The 17,908-nt window shown below is 40.2% G+C and overlaps 1 protein-coding gene across 3 annotated transcripts in view; it reads left to right on the forward strand.

Moving 5' to 3' along the window:
- The first annotated feature begins 6,362 nt into the window (after window positions 1-6,362).
- The window catches only part of TSHR (thyroid stimulating hormone receptor), a 68,615-nt gene continuing 57,069 nt past the window's right edge, over window positions 6,363-17,908 (forward strand). For all 3 annotated transcript variants that reach the window (XM_074868541.1, XM_074868542.1, XM_074868543.1), the window contains exon 1: window positions 6,363-6,526. In XM_074868541.1, coding sequence (XP_074724642.1) covers window positions 6,363-6,526 — 164 coding nt within the window. The remainder of the gene's footprint in view (window positions 6,527-17,908) is intronic.

Consider the following 17,908-nt stretch of genomic DNA (forward strand, 5'->3'; position numbering starts at 1 on the left):
TGTTTTTCCCAGTTTGAACACCTCCTCATACAGCTATTACAAGATTTAACTGTTGATATCTAGTAATCCCTTGAGGAGTTTATGTGGAACATCAATTAGAGCTAATTGCTTCTTTGTTAGAACCTGTTGTGGTTTATTTGATTTGTGTATAAACCATATAAGCGTTGCAAAGGTACCCGAGATACCATATCAAATCTGGCAGATGAGAATAATGCTACTTTTTAAAAAACCTCCCCAAAACAATGGAATTCTGAGCCTTGCTGTGCTTGAGATGATAGGTACTAAATGAGTGACCATGGCTGTCGCTAGAGGGAGTGTCTGTAACAGTGGAAAAATATGCTTGCCAATTTTTGCCGTGTTTAAATTAATAGGAACCTGCAGGGGTCTTTGACAAAACATCAAGGGAAAAAAAAATCTTCAATATACTGCAGATTTATGAGTGATTTTTCTTTCCTATTTATTACGATCAGAGCATAAGCCATATTAATTGATTAAAACTGCTTCATTTCTCTATCCTCGGCATACAGGATTTTGAATGTCTGTTCTTAGGATTATGTTTATAATTGTGGATGTACATGTTGGTGATACTTTTAATGCATTAACATTTTTTAGTATATAAAAAAGGAACATTTATTAATATTCTACATGGGATACAAAGTTGCCAGTCATCTAAGCTGCTAGATGCCATCACTTTTCAGAATGATGTAGTCAGAACTACTGATTATTCTTTTTTTACAGCCTAAAATACTTGTGGTCTTGACTAAGCTAAGCAACTGTGTTCCATTGTTCCTTCAATACGGGTCATGTTTCTAAAGCTCCTGTTTTCCTTACTATTCTGTGATTAATCCTCAGTTTGTCTACTTTCTTGACAGATAAAGTAGTCCAGACAACTCTAGAAATGCAAAGTAAAGTGGCATAATTGCACAATATTCCCATTTTTCTGCTGTGCAGGGTGTGTCTTTTTGCATGTAGCTACTTGTATTTTTCTCTTCTGAATTCAAATTCTGATCTAGAGTTCACGGACCTCCCTAGCCTGGGGTTATCTGCAGCTTTACAAACGTACTTTTTGTTCCACCATCTGCCTGCCTGTTCCAGAAAATGTTGAACAGAAGGACCAGAAGGTGTCTAGGAGAAGCCAGAGCATGGCACCAAAGGCTAGCGGCTCCCTCAGAGCCAGGCACATGGAGCCACAGGGGATCTCTCTGGAGCAGCAGGCAGGGCCTGGCAGCCCATTCCATCCTGCCAGCCCAGCCAGGAGCCAGGCAGGCAGGAGGCTCTGGGGCAACCCTACCTCCAGGGCACCTCCCAGGGGATTGTGACCAACCAAGACTGAGCCAGGATGTCTGCCTGGATGTCAGGTCTGGCTTAGCAGGCCCCATGGCCAGGCAGGGCAGGGTTGTGGAGAGCTGGAGACCAGCCCCAGTGTGACAGCGCTGGGGCATGGACTGATGGCCCTGGGGGCTGACCTGGGGTCCTGGGCTGTGGGCAGGGTGGGAGACATCCTAGAGGAGGCCAGGCAGGGGCAGTCAGGCTCATCAGTGCCCTCAGCCCTGACAGGCTGCTCTAGGAGGAACACCAAGCTGGGAGCCAAGCACGGCCACAGCACAGACAGTGACCTTGCCAACAGCACAGTCCTGCAGCATCGCAGCAGGATTGGGTTGGTGATATTGACAGTTCCAGCAAGGCAAGGTATCAAATCAGGTCCAGGGTCCAGACAGGAAGAGCAAGGGACACATGGAGACAAGACTACACTGTAGGTCCAAGGTCTATCAAGAAGGCAGGACTGGAAAGACCAGAGACATGCTATCTTCCACGTAGGTCCAGAGTCTACCCAGGAAAACCAGTTGGCAAGACAGGGCTGCAGGAATCAGGCTGGGAATGGATTCAACTTTTAAATAGCTCAGGATGGGTTTGGGTGCTCAGGCCTGAGCTGACCCAGAGCCACAGAGCTGTGGCAGAGGATGCATGGTGCTGGGGTGGGCAGGTTGGCCAGGACAGACTGAAACAACTAAACTATGATTGCAGACTTCTAGCCAGCAAATTCCTTAATCATGCTAGAAACTACAATGTAAACAGCATCATCTTGCTTAGAGCGTAACTTTTCAGAGTGAAGCCGGTGCCGCCATGGATTAGCAAGACTCCTTCTCCCCAAACTCTTTCTGTTGATGTTCCTGGCTCAGAACATGCAAGCCAAGTCTCAAAGCCCAGGAGGCAGTGCATCCAGACCTGGAGCTCTTCCCAGGCTGAAGTCACATGTTCTGTCCTGTTTACTTCAAGGCTATCAGGCCTTGAATGAGAGGAGTCCCTTGCTTCTCTCATTAAGAGTTCAAGCCCAGAAACCATATATTGAGCAGTTCTTATTTATTTTTAATTCTGCTCAGAACATCTGCAAATTCAGTATCAGCCTTGCCATTTCTTCAGTCTTCAATCTTTTATAGTTGCCATTTTTGATCCCTTAGAAATAGCTGGGAAGGTATTTATTCCTTCCATTAACACTTTCTAGACTACCATTGCTGCCACAAAGCAGTTGACATGCCAAAGCTAATGCAAATATCTACGTGCATGTTCTTTTTCCTACCAAATAAAAGGTAATTCAAAATGCTTTGCCCTCAGTAAAAGAGCAATGAAACAAATTACCCTTCCTCTAGTTTAAGAGCCTGAAACACAATTACTATGGAGTAGCTAATGCAGGTAGTCTATTAGTAAAGTAACATAAGGATACCTTTAGTACACCACAAGAATGCATATAATTTGATTTATGAAAACCCACTGAAATGCCTCAAATCTTGGGACTACTTATCAGCCCATCAATAAAACTATTATTCCTTTGCTTAGTCCACACACAGTGATACATAAAAAGTAATGCTGAAGTTGGAATACAAGTAGAGGAGAGGGACATTGCAAGAGAGTACACACAAGAGGTTGCAACAAGTCACCCCAGCAGCACTGTTGTTAAAAAAGAGATCCCTAGTCTCTTCCTGCTAACCAGGCCATGTCGTGAAAAGTAAAAACTCCTCTGTTGTGCTCCCGAGTCGTATTATGTCATCAAGACTGGTTGTCAGAAAACTGAGATTAAGCTGGAAGAGAATTTTAATGCTGCTGCTCAAAGTTGACAAACTGCCTCTGGACAGTGTCAGGCAATGTTGTTTGCTGGATGAAACAAGTATGGCTTGTACCCATTGCCTGGAAATCAGGTGTAGAATAGACTCATGACAGCTAAGAGTCTTGATCCAAAAGAAGACAGAGATTCCTTTGGTGAGACATTTGTTTTGCTAGATGGCTTTGTATGTCTCTGTGTCAGCCTGTATCAACCAAAATATTTCTTTGCCACTGAGATTTTAATGTCCTATTGCTGATACAACATACAGTGTCCCCAGGACAAACTGGAAACTTTGACAGTAAGAACAAGAAAACCAGTGGAGAATTTTGATATCCTGGGAAAACCCTGTAGGCAGCGGTAGCACTGTCTGAATTTTGTAACACATAGGACATTAGGTGAAGTTCATTATGTGGCTGATTACTCCCTTTGGGCAAGCCTATGTCCACTAAACTTTTGTTTTTGTTTGGTCTCTGATGTATCTGCATTTGATTTTTAAAAATTATGGCCATGTGGCTATAGCCATATAAATCATGGAAACCAAAACAGCATGAGAGGAAATAAGGAGGCAAGTCCTGAAGAACGTGGCAAGTGCCTCCCTGCAGGATGGGTGGGCATTGAGGTGTTGTTTCCAGATCTGGGAAGAATCAGTGGGATTGTATGGAGCATACAGTAAGGAACCCTGAGCTTGCACCACAACCTTGGCCCCCATTCTTATGAGTTGCCCTCAGAGATTAATAAGAGTATTATGAAATGATACAGTTGTGTCCCACAACTGATATGATGGATGGATGAGAATGTGTGTCTTGTCTATGGTCCCCAAAACAGGAAGACAGACCATACCTCATGAATGCCAGGAAATATTACCCTGGATGTCTTGGACAGCAGTGAGGGGGTAGACTAACCAATAGGTTGTTTTCTGGATTGTAGCAACTGTGATAAAGTTGCACTTGCTGACCCTGACTGCCACACAGGTTATAGTGTGACTAGCTTCCACAGGGGACAGGATGGGACTGGACAGGACAGCATGGGATAGCAGCCCAGAAATAGGTGTGCTTCCACCCTCAGAACCTGCACTAGTGTGTGGCTTTCTTCTTCATGAAATTTGTCATTAGTCCTTGGCTGGGAAAGAATATGATCCCACCTCTCAGAGAAGGCAAGCCTGAACACATTGGGAGCAGCCTCCAGCAACTTGGTCTGGTTTACACGGTACTGGAGTCTCCCTTAGCACTGACCAAAGGGTGAACAGTTACAGAGCTCCATGTCTGACTTAACAACACTGAGTCACACCTTTTCCCATGCCTGTGACTCAGTGGAGTGTGCAAGTCCTTTGCTCATTGGCCTTGAAATTCAGTGATCTGCCTAGAGCTTCATTTTTATTTAGTCAGATTGGTATGGACACCAGAAAGTGGTGGTGGGTGGTGGCTCTTAGGGCTGCCACAGATGCTTACAGATATGAGCAGTGTGCCAGAAGGACATGACTGACTGGGGCACAGGACAGCCAGCATTCCCGAGGGAATTCCATGCAATGCAGTGTGGTGTTACCTAGGGCACTCTGTGGTAGGTGCTTCAGCTTGTCCCCTCATTGGGACACCCCTAAGGATACCCCTATCCTAAACAGGATAAATGTTTCTGGTGGGATTCCTCACTTACTTATGCAAGATCTAACCACTAACCCATGTCTGCAAGATCAGGATTTGTATTGTATTTATAGACATAGTATTATTTGCTCATCTTAAAAAGATATGTTGAGGGCATTAATTATATTTCGGAAACACATACTAATGAGCTGACTTAAGTTACTTTTAAAGAGTTATATCAAAATAATATCTCATGTGTTGCACTCATAACTTTTGGATAACTTTGATCTAGCTAGAGGGGAACTGTATCCAATGTTTTACTGTGATAGTCCATTTTTTTACTGTGAGAAGATTACTTTTTCAAGTTTCCTCCTCCCAAGGTTACAAACATTTTTGCTGACATTTTGTTGACATTTTTTTTTTGTTGTGTACCTACACCTGCACAAAATCTACATGAAGGAGAAAACATTTAGTTGGGGAAAAAAAAAAAAAAGAGCTAAAGGAACTGAGGCAAAGAACTTTCTTTACTGCCTCATTGAATTAAACACTAATATATCATTTTTTTCTCTCACTACTTTAAATATTTGTTTTTAGCAAGAGTCTCTCTTGTTTATGAAGAAACCCAGAATTAAATGAGCACTAACCAGATTTTTTCAGCTTTTAGTATGTCTGTCAGACACAGATATGGCTGCTTCAGTGTGAGAACCCATGTCCATTGTAAACCTATGTTCCTAACAGTGACCGGAGTAGATTGCTACTTCAAGTGACAATAATTCCACCTTATTACTCTCAAGGTTAGATTTTTTTTTCTCCGTTTTATCTTTGGCGAAAGGATTTTATCTTTTCTGATAACGTGGAAAATGTTACTATTCCTCTTCATTTTGCTCTCTTTTATCATGTGATTTTCAAAATCACTCTTTTGATTTCTCTTTCAAACTGCTTTACATTTAGTGCGCATCTGCTTTGCAGTCAGTGAGTTTTTACTCGGTGTATATATCTGTTGTACCTTCACTGCCTTTACAGGTGAGTTAGTACCGCGCTTACACAGCCCCCACCCTCCTCTCTCCTGCAAAGGTGCTCGAAGAAATGTTGGCGGTAGGACGTCGCGCCGCCGCGTTTGAAGGCGGCTCAGCGGGCTCGTCCCGCGGCCGGCACGGAGCCGGAGCCCAGCTCCGCACCTGGCAGCTCTCGCCCGGCCGCCCGCCGCGGCTGGGCTGAGCTGGCCGCCCGCTGGCCCCGCGCAGTCCCGGCCGCCCTCGGCAGGTGGCCCCGGCGCCCCGCGGCTGCGCTGGGACCCGCCGGCTGCGGAGGGGAGCGCGGGGAGCGGCGGTGGCGGGGTCCCGGGCGGCGCGGCCGGGCTCGGCGCTGCCCCGGTGAGCGCCGGGGCACGGGCGCTGCAGGGGGACAGTCCCAGGGGACCCTGCGGGAGGGGTGCCGAGCAGCGGGGGGCCAGATCCGCGTGGGACCGGGCGAGGAGACGGAGCCTGCCCGGAGGAGAGGGCGCGCAGGGTTTGCTGAGCCCTCTCCTGTCCGCGCTTAGGGAGGAGGCGGCGTTGTCCAGCCAAGTGCCGCCTTTCCCGAGCGGCTTCTCCGGGCGCGGCGGCGGCGGCGGCCGTCCCTGCAGCTCTGGTGTCTCCTCCCTTCGCCGCCGGAGCGAGCGGCAGAGCGGCAGCGGGCGGCGGAAGATGCTGTGCCTCCCGGCAGCCTTCCAGCTGCTGCTGGTGCTGTGCAGCCAGGGCACAGAGAGGTGCCCTTCAGCCTTCTGCGAGTGCTCCGACTGGGATGACTACAAAATCACTTGCAGGGACATCCACTTCATTCCCAGCCTGCCGGAGGACACCCAGACCCTGTGAGTACATGGGGATGTTTTAGGGGAGGCTCTAGCCGGTTGTGAGCGTTCGTATTTTGCAAGGAGGAGATGCTCTGAGCTAGTGCCCTGTGAGATGAGGGAGAAAAGCGGTGCCGGGGCGAGTGCTGTAATCTACCCGGGCAGTACAGCGTAGCGGGAACGGCAGCGTGCGGACTTGGTGCGTGTCAGGGAGACGTAGGGAAAGAGACTCGCAAACCTTACAGAGATGTGAAGAGATGATGTCCGTTGAGCCTTAAAAGTTCTGGCTAGGATAGGGGAAAATTAGTCGCAGGGCTCTTTGTGGGAAAACTGAGCAGAAGGCTGGATTCTGTGTGGCATGTGCCCAGGGGTGAGGGGAAGGAAGGATAGATCAAACCCAGTTTTGTAATTAAAAAGAATAGGAATTAGGTGTGCCACCTCACAAACAGTTCAACGAAAGCTTCTGTGCACTTTCAGCTTCTTTGCCAAAACCCGACAAAAAGAATCCATGGGAACTGAGAATCCCAGTATACCATCCAGGAGACAAAGTACTTTGGATAAACAAAAGTGTGGAGTATGGGATACGGCAGCAAATTTGGAGCTTGCCAAAATGATAGAGCAATTCAAGTACCTAAGCCTAAGTGTTTAGTACCATTACAGGCACCATAGCATATCTTGTCTGGCTTTCTGTTGCCAGTCCAAAGGAGTGTCCTGTGTAGTATCTGTCAGCCCCATGGAGATATATCAGATAAATGCTCTAGGGAAACCGAAATGACACCAGTCAGCTGTAACTAAGCAGGTGAATCACTCCTGGCTTTTACTATGTCTCATAAGGCACAAAATGTTTCTAGTCTCCAAGGGGAGGTTCATTTGTAAGTAATTACTTTCTGATAAACATACTCAAACTCAGTTAACTGCAAGATGAAACAATAACAGGTGGATTGGTTTATGTCTTGATAATGATTCTCGGGATTTTATTTGAAAATATGAGCCATGAAGTTATTTGAACTTATTTGAATGGACTTGTCAAGATTTTTTAACACCTGAAAGTAAAGGTTCAGCAGATTGATCACTTACCTGAAAAGGCAGAGAAAAAATTATGTTATTTCCATTATATAAGCATGGCTTTTTTAATTATTATTAGACTGCAGTATTTTAATTGATAAGATTTTAAATTATACAGGTTTTGGTTATATGCTTTTGTATATGCTGCTTATTTAGTTTGAAATTGCAGTAATGTTACTGTACGTAACATGTAGCATGGTCTTTGAAATCTACCATGACAAGCTAGAAAATAAAGCAGTTTCAGTTTATAGGAGAAATATGCTTTCATACAGGCATTTAATTACTAGAAACAATGAGATCACATCATGGAATTGGATACTTCCCTTGAAAAATGCTAGTATGATGGCTAGAGGTACCTCTCTAAATACAGCTTCAGAAATAAAGCACTTTGGCTGCTGGAGTTCTAAACACCTGTTGTAATGGGGGCTCTAAGATCATACGCCACTGTTTTTAAGAGCCAAAAACACCCAGTGAAAATCTTATTTCATGGAAAAAGTAAGTAACAAAACCAACTGAGAAATACTTTTCTGTTTATTTTGAATGCATTTTAATCATCTGTACCAACTGAGGTGACCGTTGCAAACTTCTCAAGAAGTGTACCATAGTCATTATAAGAAAAAAATCCAGGTAATGACAATTGTGATTTTATAATGTATGGTAGAAAAGGTAGAACATGTGCTGTATAGTCTGTTTGATTTGAAAATAAATGGGAAAATTCTCTAAGGAAATAAGGAAAACAGAGCTCTTCACAAAAAAAAAAAATCAGCATTTTTACTTCAGTTTGCAGTTTTCTCTCTGGATAAGGTGTATATGTTTTCTTTCTGTGTTATTATATGAATTGCTGAAGTCTGGTGGACTGAATCTAATTCTGTGGTCCCTGGCTCTCAGCAAATGACTTACTTAATCTTTCTTTCCTTCCATATGTTAACGAGTTACTTGATTCTGTTTTTCATTCAGAGTGCTTTCAGATGCTTCAGACTGACTGACTTAGTTGCACATGGAGGATAAAATAATACAGAGTTTTCCTGAGAGGTTGTAAGGTGTGTGGCACTGCTTCTGTCATGTTTTGCATCCTTGGGCCTTACAACTGGCAAGAGATCTGAATTAAAGACAATTCCAAAATTCTGAAGTAGTTGAAGGTTCTGTTAACTTTAAGAACAAATGAACACTTCTTTGAAGGGTGCAGCTGTGCATATCTGCACATTATAAGTTGAAACCCTCTACAATTTTTCCCACATCCAGCAACTTTGTTACTTTAGATAAAGTAATTTTGCTTCTTGGTGGTTATGTGTGAACCTCAAGATTGCCGATTTTAAAACTTTTTGATGTGGCTATTCAGTTTTGTAGGTTTTGTAATACTAAGAGACTGGTGAGTCTAGGAACACTTTGCCAACTTTTGGAGATGATGAGCTCTTTTCAGTGCACAGGATCTTGAAACTCCAATTAAAGTTTCATTCTGATTATTCAGTCTGGACTGTTCTCATTTCTCTACCCTACTTTAAGAGAGTGGTGTAAGCCTTTTTTTAACAAGCCATGCTTATAAGAAATTGCAAAAAATGTTTATTTCCAAACCCATTTAGTGGAAAAGTGTCATGACCTTCAGTCAGTAAAGTGTGTTTGTTTCAAACCATTTTTAATGTATTTGTCCAAATATAGTTAATGCAGGTGCTTATCCAGAATGACTGAGTGTACAGATATTGTCCTTGGAGATGGTTTTTTTTCAGTACAAGATTTTTCTTTTTTTTTTTTTTTTCTGTGGAGTAAATAAAATAAGTAGAAAGAAGGTTTTGTGTATTACAGGCAAATCTCATCTTGTTGCCTGAAGTTAAGGTTTATATACCCGTACCATGAGTATACATTTTCTACTATGGTAGTAAAGCAGCTCTAAGTGGTATTGAAATACAGTACTAAAAATATGATATTAGGTATCAATAATTTTGTCACATCTATAATATTTTTCATGCCGCTCTCTGCACAGCTGACACCCTGGCCTGGTCTGCCACCACTTCACCCCTGCCTGGCCCTCCTTCGCTTCTGTCTCTGCCTGTCCTTGACTCCACTCCTCCTTCATGCTCCGACAGTGGCACTACATGCACAGTACTGAGCAGATGCCTCTCGCAACCCCTCGGCTGGCAGTGCTTTTGTTTTTCACCAGCACAGTGCTGGAGCAGAGCAGTGGTTGGTGCTATAACCTCCTCTGTGTTTGGTGGAATATGCCAGGGGAGATCCTGGCCTTTCAGTGCAAGCAAATCAACTAGAAAGCAGGGGTTAATGACTGCAAAGAATTACTTACGCTTGCAGATCACCAAAACCTCACTGAACCTTTGTCAAATATATAATTGCATCATAATGCTCTAATTATTGAAATACCTTTCTTGGCATCATTATGAGGAAATATTCAGAAATATCCGCTATCCCAGCATCATCTCAGCACAGTACCCAATGCTTTTCATTTTATGAATCTATTATTAGTTGCTTTTAATTGTTTTTCCTTTGGCAATAAAACTAACAATGTTTTGCTTCTTATTCATTTGTGTTCTACATTACCTGTATTTGCTTACTAAAATAACTTCAGCTCTCCTTCCCATTCCCAATATCCTCAATGCCCTCTCTTAAGTTTTCCACCACTTAAGAACAGCCATAGCAAATCAGTCCAATGCCTCTCATCTAATGCAGTATCCCATCTCCAGGATTTCCCTTCTCTTAACTTTCCTCAGGTATCTGCATATAGAAGTTGTATGTACTCTCCATGAATAGTGTTTTAGCTTTCAATTATTTTTACCTGCAGGAATTTTCTAAACTCAGTGTGGTTTTGTCATCATAGTAACTCTCAAATGATTGCTCTTCTGTGTCTCTTAGCTTTGTGTTTGTGCCTCATTCAGTTGTCTCTTGAGCCCATTTTAACATACGTAATATCCTTTGGTAATGAGTTCCAGAAGTTTAATAGAAGTTGCAAGAACTTGTTGTGAAAATGCCACCTTGTCCTCCCATCAGCAGCTACATACACATTTTCAGGTCCATGCTATGCCCCTTAAGCCTGCTGACAATATTCTCATCTCCTTCCTATACCTTCTATAGCAAGCCCACAGTAGTGTCCTGTGTTCCCTCCCATAAATGTTATTCAAAGCAGTCTCATTGGCTGGCTAAAACCCATATATATATATATATATATGACTGGACAAAAGGCAGCATCTCCTGAGGTCAGAGCTGTGTGAGTGCTGAATGATTGTTCCCCACAGAAGGGATAAGGAAGAGCTGAGCCCTCCCTGCTCTTTTTCCTTTTTTCTTTTCTTTTTTTTTTTTTTTTCAGAAGGGATACTAATCATGTTTCTATTCCGTACACAGGTGCTATTTTCATATCACCATAATCAAATTTGGTTGAAATTGGACAAGAGGGAATTAAGGGGGGGGGGGGGGGGGCAGTGGAACTGACAGATAAATAGACACAAAAACAGTACAGTCTTTACTAACATGCTCTTTATATGAGGTATGAAGCTACAATTCTGCATCTGCTCCAGGATATTAGCTGTAGGTTGGATACTGCTTTTTGAACAATCCAAGGTAGCTCACCCTTCAGGGGCAAGGAGCCCTGACATACATCATGTTTACTATGTTGGTAAGGGTGAGCACGTGGATACCAGGATAACAAGGTGTAGTGAATCAGTTGGTCTGTTTAGTTCCCCATGCAGTTGTCAGCTTTTGATAAAAGAGATGTGGAAACAGTGTAACAGATTTTACACATTTACAATGTGATATTTAGAACTAGCAATGTCATGTTTAATATTCATAAATACTTACAATAAAACTGTTTTTTTTGAACGGGAGAACAAAACACATAAGCACTTAACAGTTTAACCTGTAATAACCACATCATTGGCAACTATATTTTTTATATGTTTAATAAGTAGTTTAGAGCATTTTGAGTTCACAGAAGCTACAAGTAAAACTGAAGAGGATATCTCTACTTTATAGTGAAAATAAATTAAACTGATTTAAAATAATTACCTCCAAATCTTAGTGTTAGGAATTATCTGAAATTGAGAGATATTCTGACTTCAGGGAATTCTATCAGGATCTTTTTATAGACTTAATTAATTCAGAATTAAGTATGGAGCCTCATAAATACATCTTCATAAATAACCTCGCAACATAAGCACATAATTATTATCCCTATTTTAATGATGAAGTACCGAGAGTCTAAAAGAACAGGAAAAACACTGACATCGTTAAACAGACAACTGATGGAAGCTATTAGGGCATCCTTCAGAAAATGGAAGTCATGTCTAAATGAGGAAATCTTTGGAAACTTGAAGTAACACGGTACAAAGATATTTTGAAGAGAAACTTGTAATATCATAAAAACTCAGTATAGTCTTTAAACACAAAAGAGGGTAGGTCTGAACAACTTCTATCAAACTGAAGTCAGTATGAAGCTTGTTTGAAACAAATTGGAAAATCAAATAGAATTAAATTCCCTGAGCCAGATAATACTTGTGTAAGAGTTCCAAAGACATTAAAATACAAATTTCTGCATTACCTACTGTTGTATGTAATTTACCATTTAAATCAGCCATGGTGACAGAGGAATGGAAGGTCGCAAGTATAACATAATTCTTTAAAAAAAGTGCTTTAGGGAATACCTTGGGAACTAAATGCTGGTAGGTCTGTCTTCTTTGGAAGACTGTGAAAAATAGGAAGGAATCAATCTGGTTTTCATAAAGGAAAAGCTCACCTCACAAATATATATGCTAATTCTTTGAAGGAATCAGAAACATGTGAATGCATTGATTTTCGAACTCGCATTTTCAAAGAAAATCAGCAAGGACCTTAGGAAAGGCTTGAGACAAATTAGCTGTTAGAGATAGGAAAGAAAGCTGGTTTATGGATTGATAGCAGGTTTAAGCAAGGAGAAAAAAAAGGTGGTAATAAACTTAATTTTCAGAATACAGGGAATTTATCAAAGGACCTTTACTTGGAACTATGACATCGAATAGTCTGGGTGTAGGCTGCTCTTTGTTTAGGCTGTTCCCAGTTTCTTTTAATCTGGGTGTTGTAGTAAACTGCACATAAATATGCTGTGATCTTGATGAGTGAGCTGCCATCAATATATGCCATTTTTATATCTTGCTATTTCTCCTCAATAGCCTGCCACCAGCTATTATTGGTAGCTGAAAAGACAAAAATCTTATTGTTCCCTTTGAGTGAGACTAATTGCCCTTAGACTGAGCCGGAATCACACAGATACGTTGCAGGGAGACTAAAACCTAAAGTTTACTGTTTTAGCTTCATAAAGGTTGATAACGTGGCTTCTTGCCCGCATCTTTTAGAAACTGGCCTCATAAGATTTCAGTAAGATGTAATCTTAATTACATTGCAAAAAAACATTTGGATTCTGAATGGCTTATGATCTGCCATTTAACTGTAGCAAAAAGAGCGTGTTTGCTTTCTAACAACTGTTTAAGTAAAACTCACCATCTGAGCAGTCACATGGTAAAATACATTATAATAAAATGCTAGGTGCTTCTTTGTGAACTTCATTTGTTTTCCCTTCTTAGTAACTTGTAGAAGCACAGATTTTAAGGCCAAGAGGGCTCATGGGAACATCTAGTCTGACATTCTGGATGATAAAAAGCATAAAACTTCCCAACAGGTACAGTTAAGTAGAGCTCCTTCTCCTTTTTTATTTTTTTGGGGTAAGCAAATCATATATTGCTGGTTTAAAAATAGTATTTAAAAAAATAATATTAAAAAGAATCCCATACAACTATTAACAATTTGTTCAAATGCTCAATCATCCTTATTTTTTGTCTGTGTTTGTGACTACTGCTGTGCAGTACAAAGTAGGGAAGTGTATTTAGGCATTGAATTCATGCACTTTGAATTTCCACTCTGTAGTGAATTGCCACTCTCTGCATTGACTCCAACAAATTCAGGCTTCTATTTTTGATCCTCTGATCCATAAGAAAAGTGCCAGAACTATCCTGGAGTAAATGGTTGGGATAAATCCTTTCTCTCCCAAGGTGAAATCTGGGTGATTTGTAGCTTTATTCCACTAGATTTTGTGGGGTCCTTACATGTCAGATGAAAGAGCCCCACATTCTCACAGTTAACATGATCAAATTGCTCCTTTTTATTTTGATAAATTGATCAAGTTATGATTCACTGTAAGGCATATTTTTCAATACTTTATTTAAACCTGTGATTCCTTTCTGAACTGTCTCCAGCATTTCGACCTCCTCCCTAAACTATAAGCATTAGAATTGAACTACCCATATGCTTTATTAAACATTTTTGGTCATAGAGCTCAAATCAGTTATCCATTGAGCATAACTCTTTAAGTCATTCCAACCTGCCCAACCTGTAAGAAAAATTTGTGTTTTATTGTTCTTACAAACATTTTTTTTCTGCTCATCTATTTCAATGCACATTGTCTGCTTTACTCAATTCACCAAATGTTCCAGCTCTCTGTTTATCTGTGACTTGTCATCTTCATTATTTACAGTTCTCACAGAATTTGTTCTCTGTTTGAATTTTGTAATTCAGCACCTTCATCGGTCTCATCAAAAAGTCTGTTTTCCTTTTTTGTTGAATCTGGCAATGTCTGTGTTCATATAAGGATCATAAGCAATTTATTCCCCTTGCCTTCTTTCTCTCTCAGACTGTTGTAGTGCAAACAGCTCTTCAGCTGAAAGATTTCTCTTATCATCTTAATAAAAACAAGATGGCGCCATTATTTAAGAACCATTTCTAGAGTTGAGCATCAGTCATTTATTTATATTATCTATCATTTAAAATAAATATTTAATACTTATTTTAAAACAGAACCTTTCACATAAAGATCTAATAATCAGTGCAGGACCAAGTTTGCTGAAACTTTCAAATCTTCCTAACTTTGGAGTACTTTTGTCATCTTGCAAAGGTAACTGTTCCCATCACTGCAAAAACAGAAGATCAGCATAATGACATTGTCGCTGAAAGGCATTTTCATGTAAGAGTTGATTGCATTTTTCCTTTTTCTCTCTCCCTAGATTTTCTCATTTCCTGGTCCACCTTCCTCTTGTAACTGTATTATTTTAGAAGTAGCCTATGATATCATTAACCCATGGAAAAATATTATCAAAAAGTACCTCAGAAGGGAATCCTGTTAAGAGAAGAGGAATGATTGTACTTGGTCAGACCAAACGTCCACCTAGTCCACTATCCTGTTTCTGGTAGAGTCCATGAGCAGATGCTGAGAGAAAAGTGTAAGAGAAGTGAATATTATACATTCACCTAATATCCTCCTAACCTTTAACAATAAGGGAATTCATGAGTTAGATGTTCTTCTTGTCCCTATGCAGAATCAACTATTTTCATGTTGTTTCTGAAAGATATTTTGTCTTTTAAAGCTTTCAGAGAGGAAGTCTTCACAAGTTCCCCTCAGCAGTCTTTTCCACTGCTTCACTCTCTTCCTGATGCTTTTCTTTGGATTCTTTCCAACTAATCCACAACTTTCCTGAAATGTGCTGTTCCAAAATGCATCATTATCAGTGCTGACTAGGTACTACACATAGAATTGGTGTTCCTAGATGTAAAATGATGCATGTGGGGAGGTCAGGAAGAGATGGAGTTTTTTTCCTGAAAAACCATTGAATTATTTCTAGCTGCTGAAGAATGGAATTAGCAAAAATTCCACCACTTAATTCAACAGATTTAACTGAGGTATAGAAGTGAAGTGAGTCTTCATCTAAATAAGAAACAATGATTTTATTAGGCTACAGCAGTGACATTAAGAACATAATTGTGCAGATTGACATGAAGAACCCATTTTGCCAAGTACTTTATATCTGAGAGGGACCACAGACAGACTGGAAGGGTAAGAACAGGCCAAGCACATGTGATACTCCCTTAATATTTTTCCAGCTTCTCACCATTTTCAGCTGAAGGAATTTCCTGGGACTGTTCATGAATATATTTTTTTTCCCATTTTTTAATTACCAGTGGATCTCTCTTTCAGTTGCACATCTAGTTTTGCCTTGAGCTTATATCCACAATGTCTTTTGACAAGGAATTTCACAGGTCCACTTCCTGTTGCATGAAGAAGCACTTCTCTTCTGGTTTTGGTGGGTTTGTGTGGGGTTTTTTTAACTTCCTGAACTTGTCTCCCTCTAGCTTCATATATATGTCATTTTGTTCTTGTTTTTGAAGAAGGAGCAAACAGTCAATCCCATCTTCTGCCTTTCCTGATGTGTAGACCTCTATTATGTCTCAATTCAGCCATTTCTCAGACAGATTGAAGGGTTCTGGGCTACCCAGTATCTTTTGTGGAAACCATTGCATACATTTGATCATCCTTCTTGCTTTCTTTGTATTTCTTACATTTCTAAGTAAATATTCTACTCCAAGTGACAATACCAGTGCTCTACAAAGTATTCAAGGTACAGACAAACCCTAAATTTGATACAGTGGCAAAAGTACATTATCTATTCCTTTACCAGTATTTTCTAATATTTGATTTGTTTGGTTTGGGGTTTTTTTTGACTGTTCCTAAGCACTCCATATTTTCATGGAACTAATGCCAAGATCTAACACAGTGCCAAAATCTACTCCTGAGTGAAAATGAAGAGCTCAGAAACTGTAATTTTTAATAAATGTATCTATGTAAGGTTTCCCCCCTTACATCGATTGGCACCAGATTTCATTTACCATTTTGTTTTCTAGCCACTCAGTCCTATAAGAGCCTTCTGAAATTCTTCAGTCAGCTCTTAGCATTACTACCTTAATAACTTCCTAGCATGAGTAAACATTGTTATCTTACTGTTCACCCCCTTTTTCCAGGTCATTTATGAATGTATATTAAACAGCCTAAGTTCTTACCCGGATCCCTGGGGAACCTCATTTACTCTTCTCCTTTGTTTCCTATTTTTAACCAATAATTTATTTGAGGTGTATTATACAAACTGTCACAATCTTGGAAATGAATTAGACTTTTTTTTTTCCCCCCTAAGGAAGAACTAAATTTTCCTTGTATATTGAAATGTCTCCCTTGGGAGGAGATAATTGCATAAACTTATTTTTAATATGTAAAATCCTTACATAAATATTTATACATGCTGGAAAGTAACAGTGAAAACTATTTCTTAAGGAAGGTCCAAGTAAAGATACAAATAAACGTATTACCTTAAAAACTTCTGAATGTGTTCTAAAAACTTAAATCTATTTACTTGTATATTATCAGCCTTATCACAGTATTGCAGTACCATGTGCACTGTCTTTGGCAATTTATCTAAGATTCTAGACCCGAAGTGTTGTACAGTCTGAAATACCAGCTGATACACCATAGCTTTTGTTACTGTTAATAAAAATATCATGGATGCTGAACAGGTTTCTATACCAGCATTTGTTAGTTTCTCTCATCCTTCACGGATGATTTTAGAAAATCTGACGGGCAGAAGAAAAGTCTTTGAAAGGCTGCCACTGGATTTTTAGTACCGTTCTGGATCCCCTCTAAGAGGTTACGTTTTGAACATCCATTTGCATACCAGTTGCGCTTCTCATACTTACCTGTGTTTAACCCTCATTGTCATCATCACAAGTCAACACCAGCTCATTCCTTACATTCCTCAAATAGGAAAAATCAACCAAATTACATTCATTATTTCATTCATTGTCTGTATTACTGTCATTTGTGGACCAAACCCCTACAACTGTGGGCATTGTACAAGGACAGGACATAGATTGTTCTTGCCTCTACAAGTAATGTAGGACTGCAGATAGACACAGACAAACATGGGTATCTGTAGGACAGTAGAAAGCTGTGCATATAATATATATAATATATGCACATTTCTGGAACAAGGTTGTGTTTTTCCTAAGGTAGAGCTCTGTCACTATTGTAATTTATAAATGAAAGACATTTAAGCTAATCAAATATGAAACCAAAATTACTGTTTCTGTGTGTTTTCAGTAGAAATTCGAGCAGTTTTGAAGTAACTTCCTGTATAATTTTATTTCTTAAAGACCTTTGGTGAATCTTAATGTATTGTGATGAATGTTTCTTTAATGTTTGTCATATGTACAAAAAAATTAGGTTTCAAAGATCTTTTTGAATTTTAAAGTATCTCTGGCTGTTTATAAGACCTCTGAGATTTTTAAAGCCTGTTTCCTTTCTGTCACATATGATCTCAGACTTTCTTTGTCTCATAAAACCAGATGTTACTTTTTTGTTCAAATGGAATAGCAGGAAATTTCTTAATTTACATTCAAAATGTAAAGAAAATTATTAACTAAATCGTGCTGATCTATAGTCACTGCTCAGCTAGTCAGATTCCAATCAAATTCCCTCCTTACTCCAAATAA

The sequence above is a fragment of the Strix uralensis genome, chromosome 4 (assembly GCF_047716275.1).
Source record: "Strix uralensis isolate ZFMK-TIS-50842 chromosome 4, bStrUra1, whole genome shotgun sequence".
In the NCBI taxonomy this organism is placed as follows: Eukaryota; Metazoa; Chordata; class Aves; order Strigiformes; family Strigidae; genus Strix; species Strix uralensis.